Below are 10,029 nucleotides of genomic sequence, written 5' to 3'. Positions count from 1 at the left end.
CATACCCCATTTTGATAAAGAGAGCTTAGAGAGCTTCGCCGAGTTCCTTTCCTTAATACTCGGCAAAGTCTTTACCGAGTGCTAAAATGAAGTACTCAACAAAGTAAACTAGGCTGACAACCAACCGACGTAAACGACGCCTATCACATGGCATGTTGTGTTCGTCGAGTACCTTCCGTTCCATACTCGGCGAAGATGGGTAGACCGAAGGGTGGCACATGTCCTCGACGTTTGGTGAGTGATGTCTTCGGCTAAGCGTTTGTGGGTTTGCCGAGTACCTACCGCACAATACTTGCCGAAGATGGCTCCATTGGAGGGCACATTGCCGGGAAACAACTTTTGGCAGGGCTGCCAAGTCAATGCCATGAATCACCCTTTGTCGACTGTTCCCTCTAGTGATCTAAACGTGCTTATTTTTTTTACATATGGATTAAAAGATAAAAGAATGAATTTCTAATTCACATAAATTAGGTGTTGTGATTTGTGAATATACTCAAAATAGAGAGCTTCTAAGAAAAGAGGAAGACATGTAAAATATACCCCACCGCCTGCCTCATAAATTAATTTAAGTCCTAAATATATCAATCTTCAAATTAGTTAGCAAAATCTTACTACATAATCAGGAGAAAGGGGAGGAGACGACAAGTAGTTGAGGATGTAAGTCGTGCCGAACAGGGTTGTGAGTGGTTGTTTCCTCTCAAGTACTAATTGTTTTGGAAGAAGGGAATACCAGCCCATCACTACTGAACATTACGCTTGGTCAGGAAGTGCGCTTGGTAGGCCTAGTTAATTAGCACATTACTCCTACTTAAATATTAGATGTACACTTGGTAGGAGCTCACGTACACTCCTGCGGTCCTGCCCGGGTAAACCACGATGCACAGTGGGATTTGCCCCATTGTTTATCACCTGCGTACGCAGTCCACTGGCCAGGGAGCCCAGGCAAGTGCCCGGGGTGGCCGGGCGCTAGCTCCATGCATGCGACGATCTGTACCATGGCTCGGGACTGCTACGTGACGGGACGACCCATGTGCGATTCGAAATATGCCTCCCGCTGTACAGAAAGGATCCATCGCACTACACTGTTCCCTGCGGTATACTGCTCGTATCCAATTTTCCAGCTCCCCAAGTCTGACGTGACAGACCCATTTTTCAGCATCCCTAGGCACCATTGAACGATCAGGATATCAGGTTCATCTGGACATGGGCACCGAATCACCCTGTCCGTTAAAAATGTCTTATACTCCCTCCGTTCGAAAATACTTGTCGGAGGAATGGATGTATTTGTCGAAGAAATGGATAAAAATGAATGTATCTATAACTAAGATATGTGTAGATATATCCATTCCTCCGACAAGTATTTCCGGACGGAGGGAGTATTTGTGAACGGGGAGGTACTTCTGGTGACCAAATTAATGGTAATTTTATTTTTAAATGCATGCAGCCTTATACATAGAGAGAGAGAGAGAGAGAGAGAGAGAGATTCACATTTTTTGAAAATAATAATAATAAAATGCAAGGGACGGGATGTGGATTGCATGGGCAACTAGTTGCACAAAATACACTCTCTATCTTTACTTGGCGCAGAAGGAGTGGTTACCTGGAAACATATGGAAGACCTTGTGAAATATCCTTGTCTTGTTGTATTTGTATCGTTTCAAAGAGACAAACGAACAGATCCAGTTGGTCAATTATTTGGCGCTCAAGAAAAAAACAACAGCTACAATATAACAACAGTAAACACAATATATATATTCTTCTGGGTGAAAGCAATTAAGTTTGGAAGCAAAGCAGTTAATCAAGAGCTAACTTCCTACCAAGCTAATAGCGACCCCCTTTGTTATTCTTTATGGTAGGATTATTATAGCCGGAATGTAGTTTCAAGACGACTCATATTCTGTCTTATCCATTTTCTAATTTTAGAGTTTGTAAAGATTATGGATGTAACACCATGTTATATGATGTGCGTCTTCAAGACTAGATGTGATATATAAAAGAGAGATGAATTTATATCATGTGCATGGTATTTTAAAACACTGTTCATTTGAATTTGGTCCCTTTTGTGTATGTCACAGATGATCATATCTTTTAGTGTTTTGCATGTTGACATGATATAGCATTACTAACTCCTATGAATTCCTCTAAAAAATATACTCCCTCCATCCTGGTTTGTAAGGCTCGCACGCATTTTCAAAGAATTGACCATAATAATTTAGTTTATAGATAATATGCCGGAGAAGTTACTCCACTGAAAATTTATCTTGAATGTGAATCCAATGGTATTTTTTTGTGACATACAACTTTTTTGTTGACAAATATTTTTTATGGGGTAAAAGAGAGTTTTATTTCAAAATTATAGAGTTACAGTCAGGAGGCAAAATATCCTTGTCTTGTTGTATTTGTATGGTCTCAAAATGGCAGTCGAACAGATCCAATGGGTCTCTGTTTGGCGCTGAAGAGACAACCACTACTTACGAGTAGTAAGTAACAAGAGTAGACGCAACATAAGTTTCTTCTGTCAGAGGACAATTAAGTTCAGATCCAAAGCAATCAGTGAGGAGCCAACTTCCTAGCGAGCTAACAGCGATCCTCTTTGATCCAAAGCCGAGAGCGCCGCACCACAGTACAAATTAAGCTGCACAAAGAGTTCTTATCGAGGATGAAGGAGTTGTGTGGGATGGAGCAGCAAGAATCCATCAACATAACAGCTGCCATGGAGGCTCTATGCCCCTTGCTGAATAACCCGCGGAGAACCATCCACCAGGCGGAGGCTTTCACGTCGGGGATCATACTGCTGCTGCTCCTGCAGCTCATCCTCGGCTCCTTCAGACGGCAGTCGGCCAGCTTCTTGGTCCAAGCTGGCACCTGGGTGACCTACACCGTGTCGTTCCCAGCCATCGCCTACACCCTGGGCTTGATGCAGTCCTCTCCGGTGAAGAATGTCATGTACCCCATCTGGGCCGTCTCACTGCTGATGGCCGCCGGGTGCACCAACGCCGTCAAGGTCTACGAGCTCAACGACAACAGGCAATGGAAGCGGGGTTTGTTCAACAGCCTCCAGTATGGCACGTACGCTTCTTTAATCTGTTGGCTACTTTTCCCCTATAGCATGAGCATAAAGGGGTATCTCGGCCCAGCCGTTCTATCACAGGCCTACTTTGCACATATCTTGTCTCCTGCATATGTCGTCACTCTTCTGGGCTCCTTTGTTCTGAATACGGGACTTATGGGCAAAGAGCTTGCATGCGTGTTGGTTGAGCTCGGGTATTTCAGGGCCAGGAGAGTTGCCAAGTTCATGAAGAACCTGCCTGCTGATGATGGTGATGGGTTCGATCCTGCCAGGATGAAAGGTTACAAGTACCCTGTTCACATTTTTGGTGTCGGTGGTGAGCTCACCATCGACCAAATCTGGCTCTGTGAAGGCAGGCTCCTCAGCTCAGGTACTGTTCACAGCAAGGAGCTCAAGGACTTGTGCCTGGCTAAATCGATGTATCAGTTACTGAAGCGGCGCTACTATGGGATGTCATTCGCCGAGGAGCACCTTGATGAAACCCGTGATTTTGTCTTCAGGGGGTTGCTACGGACAGAAGGTGACTATGAGCGAGCTTTCCGGATTGTCGAAATGGAGTTAGGGTTCTGCCATGACTACTTCTTTACTAAACATGCCATCATCTTTGAGCTGGAGACACTATTCTTCTTTCTCTTCCTTGTGAGGATTGCTCTGATTGCCACATGTGTATCCTTTGTCGTGAAGGGTACACTATCTGTCAAGACACTCAGCCCTATCATTGAAGTGCACAGCAAAAAGACTGACGGCATCATCACTCTCCTTGTTTTGGCCATATTCCTGCTCGTAGAAATCCTTCAAACTGCATTTTATTTGGCCTCGGATTGGTGCAAGGTGTCAGTTACTTGTAGGTATGTCAAAACATCTTGGTATCAACGCAATGCTTTCATCGAGAAGCTTATCGGCTATATTAGCAGATTTACAATACTCGGGTACTGGAAGAATAATATTGGCCAGTACTCGATAATTCCGCACATCACCGCCGCTGATTCATCTAGGGACAGTCGCACAGTAAACAGGCTGCAAACAGTCAAGCGGGCTATTGCAAGGTCACTAATAGCATGCGACGGTCCACCAACAAATGGAGAAGGGTCATTCCGGAGGAGTGGTGTGCTTGGAGAGTTTTCTTGGGCATTGCAGGGTCAATCTCAGGCAGAGGTCATGTTAATTTGGCACATCGCCACTGAATACTGCAATATGACTCCCCCTACAGGTGACGGGGAATACTTGAATGGGACAACTGAAAATGAGCATGACACAAATTTCAACAGGAATGTTTCAGTCAGCCTGTCAAGATACTGCGCATACCTGATGAACTGTGCTCCAGAATTGCTTCCAGGATACTTTGGAGACACAAAGTTGGCCATGGCTGATGTACGTCGCGAAGCGAAAGAAGTTCTAAGATCCTGGGGTGTTTCTTCTTGCCGAAATATTTACCAGGTTATGAATGGTTTACAAGACCAAGAGGAAGACGGGAGCATCTTCCTGAGAGGTGTGAAGCTTGGAAAGCAGCTAGAGGACAAGCCGAGCAGTGCTGCTCGTTGGAAGATACTTGCAGATTTCTGGGCTGAGAAGATCCTCTACATCGCACCATCTGATAATGCGAAAGGGCACATGGAACTTCTCGCAAAAGGAGGGGAGCTTCTCACCCACATCTGGGTACTCCTTACTCATGCCGGCATCCTCAAGATTAACAGGGAGGAAGATAACAACACCGTGCCCAGACGCCAGCCATCATCCCAAGAAGATGTGTAGTAATTTCAGTTATATAGCTGCTTGTTTTCATGTACCTCAATAATGCGAGCGTTCTTGCCTGTTCTTCGCTTGCAAAGGTTTGTTTCTGTTGTATTGTATCAAGTGTAATAATCCATTCCACTGGTGTGTATCATCTGCACTGTTGTTGTATCATTTCAGAATTGTAATATGCAAAAAATGGTCATGTATTTGTCCGTGTGGAATTTGTATTATTCTGCAAGCTTGTTAGGGAGAATTTGAATAGCACCGTGCGTCGAGATACTCTAATTCTTGTTGAAACTGAAATACTGAATACTAAGAATCATGGTCAGTTGGCCCCTCGGAATGTTGGACAAGAGCAACCGCAGCAAAACAGCAGAAATCAGGTGTGATGCACATCCAGGATGCATTCAACGAGGTCAATACTCTTCTTCAGCAGCAGGCGTAGAAAGCATACAAACACGCAATAATAATAATAATAATAATAATAATAATAATAATAATAATAATAATAAAGAATCAGTAGAGGTAGAGCTTGACGTGGATGCCGTTGTGGATGAGCGACTGCACGGCGGCCCTGATCTTCCCCTCGAACCGGTCCCGCTCCATGGGCGGGCGTGTAGGTGCACGCGTACACGTCCGCCTCCTTGGCCCACTTCGCCGCCGTCTTTCCGATGTACGAGCCGCCGGATCCATCCCTAGTCTCTTCTCCGGCTGCGGTACTGCCACCATCGCCGATGCGGACCCCGCCTCCCTCACAACCATGGGACATCGACATGGCGGGCGAGGTGGCGTGGCTATTGGCTAAAGCATCTTGTCACGAAGGCGCAAATCGACATGCACCGCGCCGACGAAGCCCTCATGGCGCAAATGGGCGGCGACCTAGAGTCCAAGACTACATGCAGAAGCAGCTCGTCATCGACCGCTCCTTCGAGTCGCTCCGGGACGACGAGGAAAAAAGGGAGGAGATGCAGCCTCCCCCGGCTCCGGCTCCGGCTTTGCCTAAGTTGTGGATGGTGGACGCGCTCCTAAAGTTTCACGACGTCTTTAGGTCGCTTCCTCCCGGCGAGCAGGAGAAGATCTTGCAGGATCTGAGCCAGGAGATGCAGCCGCCACCGGCTCCGGCAGCTCCTCCATCCGTTGTCCCGCGAGGCGCTGACTGCGGCTACGGCAACGAGGACATCATCGAACGGCCTGGCTACGGTTGTGGCTACGGCCTGGAGTTCGCCGGCGCGAACGAGTTCAGCGTCACGGAGCAGCCCCGTGTGTATTGGCGCGCAACCGTCGATGACGTCATCTTGACGTGCCGCTGAGATGAACGTGGAGTCTGCCCGGCCACCGACGCGGCATGGTCATGGACGAGTTGTCTGGCCGCCGGGTTACGCTTTGGCGTACGGCCGTGGACAAGAGCTGCACGTAATTCATTATTACCGCTTAATATATACAACCATCGACGGGAAAGGAATACAATTTATCTAATTCTCATCTAGATTTTTTTAATGTCACATTTAAGTTTCCATAAATATATAATATAGCAACAAGAAATAAAAAAAATAGAAAAAAAATAGACCACAAACAGAGTGGACATCAGCTTAAATGTGAAGTTCGACAAACTTCCGGCTTGGGCCAGGATACAAAGTTATCCGGGATGGGCTTGCCCTCTGGATCACGCTGGATCCTTACTTGTTCCAACGTCATGCTAGGAATGTATCACGTGCCCGTGCAAACCAAAGGAAAGCAGATACAACTATTACATATCCTAATCCTATTTCCCATCAGAACATAAGGGAGTGGGCTTCCTTTGTAACAGCTCTGTTCTGGTCGTGGCTCACCTCACTGGACCAACGCTTCTGGTCGGAAGCTGGTCGATCGCCTGGTCGGCAACCGGCACAACACCTTTGCGAGTGGGATTTCTGTTGGTTTTCGTACTATGCGCAATGAAAGTTTTCAAAAAAGGAGAGCTCTAAAAACAGCATTCTACGGGGAGAATGTGATTTTTGTATACTTTTAACCCCATTCACACGTCTAAGTTGATATCCACTCTGTTTGTGGTCTTCTTTTTTTGTCTTTGTTTTTTTGTTTCTTGTTGCTGTATTATGTATTTGTGGGAGTTTAGATGTGACATCTTTAAAAAACATCTGGATATGAATTAGACAAACTGAATTGGGATTACCACGCTGGGAATTGATCTGTGCTTTGAGATTGTAGGTGCCGTTCATCGGGATGGGTTGGAGAGTTATGAGTTAGACCCGGTTTCGTAGATTTTCTTCCCAATCGCGAGCGTTGCCGTCCGACTTCCTCCCATGCCGTGTTTGGTTGGTTGCCCCGCCCACGGCGGCGCCGACGCGACGTTGCCCAGCCTAGATATGGATATATAGAGCCTGGATTTTTTTTCCCAATCGCTAGCGTTGCCGTCCGATATTTTTTCCCGCGATCCCCCTCTCGCGTCGCCTTCTTGGATCCGAATTCAGATTAATCTCGCCCTGCTACCTGGAAATAAATAGAGCAGCCGACCGGGAGAGAAAGATGAAGAGAATCGCTTCGCCTGTTTTGTCATCTTGATTGATTGATTGATACTGGCGTCATCGCGCCATGGGTCTGCTGCTACTCAATCGGTTCATGTCTATGCAGCGGGGTCGGCATCGCCGGCCAACTCAAGGCCGCAGTAAGCCACAGCCTGTTCCTTCAGCCATCAGTTTATACGCCGTTCTTTTTTCCTTTTTTTTTCCCCGATGAATCTGTAACCTGTGCGACGGTCTCACGAACAGAACTGGGTGGTCGATCTGTGCAGTATACTTGGGGTGGTGCTGCAACCTTTTGCAAATGTACTTATGGTTACCTTTTTTTTCGAGGAAGGTTAACTGAATATTTATTTCTTGTACTGAAACAACTTTGGTTCTTCTTAAGTGGGGGTTCTCGGGGAGAAGTTAATGGAGACAAACTGGGTGTGTGGCTGTGTTTGTAGCTGCGCTGTACCTGTTGTTTTCTTCCATCAGCATCTCTGTTATGTTATTCTAACCACTTGCATCATCTATATGGATTGGTGACTTCAGTGGCTACAAAGAAGGATTCACCCTGCCTATATGATGACAGTGGTCGAAGTCATAAAAAATCGAGATATTCAGGACCAAGCCTTCCAGAGGTTCGCTGTTAATTGTTAAGAAATATATGAGTGTAAAATTGGTGGATCAATTAATAGTTAAAGAAAAATACCTCTGATACTAGACTTCTATAGCTATCCCCGTGGTAGTTGTTTCAACTTCTTCTGTGGCATTGTGCTACCTCTGTGCTTTCGTTGGCTTCATAGTCCAGTAGAGCGTTGATTTCATCATAGTGCTTTGGAATTCCAGTAAAAAAGTTACAGCATTCAGATGCATACTCATTTCAGTATAGTTCAGACCTATGTCCGTGTCCTGTGTTTTCACTGTTTACATGGTCCTGTGGACATTTGAATGTTCAGATATAACTACCTTATTGTTAGTGTTACTTCACATGGTCCTATTTTTCCCTTTTCAAGTTGAAGCAACTATCCGCCTTTGCTACTCCTAAGCTAATTTTTTCTCCAATGCTTGTTCATGCAGGACATATGGCATCACATATATTCTCTGCTTCCCCTGCGAGATGCTGCACGTGTTGCCTGTGTGTCTCATTCATTTAAAAGTTATTGGAGATGTTTTCCCAATCTCAGTTTAACTAGTGCAACACTAGGTGTCAAAGCCGGGGTGTACTGAATGTCGTGTAAAAAAGCGATGGATCTTGCAAGGAAAACCGACCACATTCTAAAAAACCACTCAAGCATTGGCTTTAAGGCACTCAAGCTCGAAATATGGAATTTCCCCCTTTTCAGCACCTTGTGCGATCTCGATCGTTGGCTTCATATTGCTGTTAAACCAGGGATTGAAGAACTTGACCTGCAAATTTATGAATCTCGTGCAGGTCCTTGTGATGCAACTCTATGTCGAAAAAAATCTCATGCAGCTCTTTGTCGAGAAAAATCTCATGCAGTCGTATACAACTTTCCATGCTCACTTTTAGATGGGAGTGGCAAGTCTGATTCAGCAGCTTCATCTCAACTATTGTGCCCTCCGTCCCACAGCTGGACTTGGCTGCTTAAGAAGCCTGACTAGTCTGGAATTGCATTTAGTGCGTATTACGGGGGAGGAGTTAAGCTGCCTTCTTTCATGTTCGGTTGCTTTGGAGAAACTGACACTCAAGTCCTGTGATGAGTTAATTTTCCTGGAGATACCTAGCCTGCCACAACGGCTTAGCCACCTGGTTGTCGCTCATTGTACAAATCTGGAAGCGATCAAGATCAAAGCCCCTAATCTATACAGTTTTGATTATAGTGGTGCCCTCATACCACTATCACTTGGTGATTCACTGCAGAACCTATACATTGACGCCTTACTAGGTCGTCAAGACGTTGTTCATTATCCTTGGGCCGATCTTCTGCGCATGGTGCCACATCTTGAAGACCTCGAAATAACTTCGTATTGTCCGGTATATTCTTAAAGTTTACATTATTAGACACTAGAATTATACAACAATCAGTAGCAACTTGCATTTTTGTGGCTTGATTAATTTGAAGCATTTTTTATGCAGAGGGATACACTGGTGGTACCTGGGAAATTCCTCCACCTCCGGCACCTGTGTATTGGGGCTTTTACCCCAGACTATGATTATTTGTCTCTGGTTTCTTTTCTCGATGCATGTCCTTCCTTGGAGACTTTTACATTGTGTGTAAGTCTACAAAATGTAGTAAAATTGTAAATACACTCCTGTGTAATTCTACATATGTTTTTACTAACCATTCTAGACTTGACCTAGAATAGTGCTATACATATATTTTTACATGCCTGGTGGAGCCATGCATTAGTTTGAGTATATGTTTTGTCTTCTAACCGTTATGATTGTCATTAACATCTATCCAATGCAGGTAGATGCGGATCACGTGAGGCAAGAATCGGTTTTTGGAGAATCTTCGCATGATCTAAGGCAGATGCCAGGACACATGCATAGGAACATAAAGGATGTGCTTAGCATTGGCTTTTGTTCTGCAAAGAGCATGGTTGAGCTAACATGCCATATGCTTGAGAATGCGAAGTCGCTTGAGTACCTTACACTGAACACCTCTTCGGACCATGAAATTTTGTGTTCTAACAGTAAAAATGGTAGATGTCAGCCGATGAGCAAGGATGTGAGGATGGAAGCCCGCAAAGCGCTCTTCG

The 10,029-nt window shown here is 45.3% G+C and overlaps 1 protein-coding gene across 1 annotated transcript; it reads left to right on the top strand.

The window, feature by feature from the left end:
* The first annotated feature begins 2,659 nt into the window (after positions 1-2,659).
* Positions 2,660-4,822, top strand: LOC109742385 (uncharacterized). The gene has a single exon (XM_020301472.1). The coding sequence runs from the start codon at positions 2,660-2,662 to the stop codon at positions 4,820-4,822; it is 2,163 nt and encodes a 720-aa protein (XP_020157061.1).
* The last annotated feature ends 5,207 nt before the right edge of the window (positions 4,823-10,029 follow it).

The sequence above is a fragment of the Aegilops tauschii genome, chromosome 5 (assembly GCF_002575655.3).
Source record: "Aegilops tauschii subsp. strangulata cultivar AL8/78 chromosome 5, Aet v6.0, whole genome shotgun sequence".
NCBI classification, from domain to species: domain Eukaryota; kingdom Viridiplantae; phylum Streptophyta; class Magnoliopsida; order Poales; family Poaceae; genus Aegilops; species Aegilops tauschii.
The sequence above is the reverse complement of the archived record's forward strand: the minus strand, read 5'-3'. Positions and strand labels throughout refer to the sequence as shown.

What these genes read in the sequence shown, in the direction of transcription:
- LOC109742385 (XM_020301472.1), top strand. Translation starts at nt 2,660, where the DNA reads ATGAAGGAGTTGTGTGGGATGGAGCAGCAAGAATCCATCAACATAACA.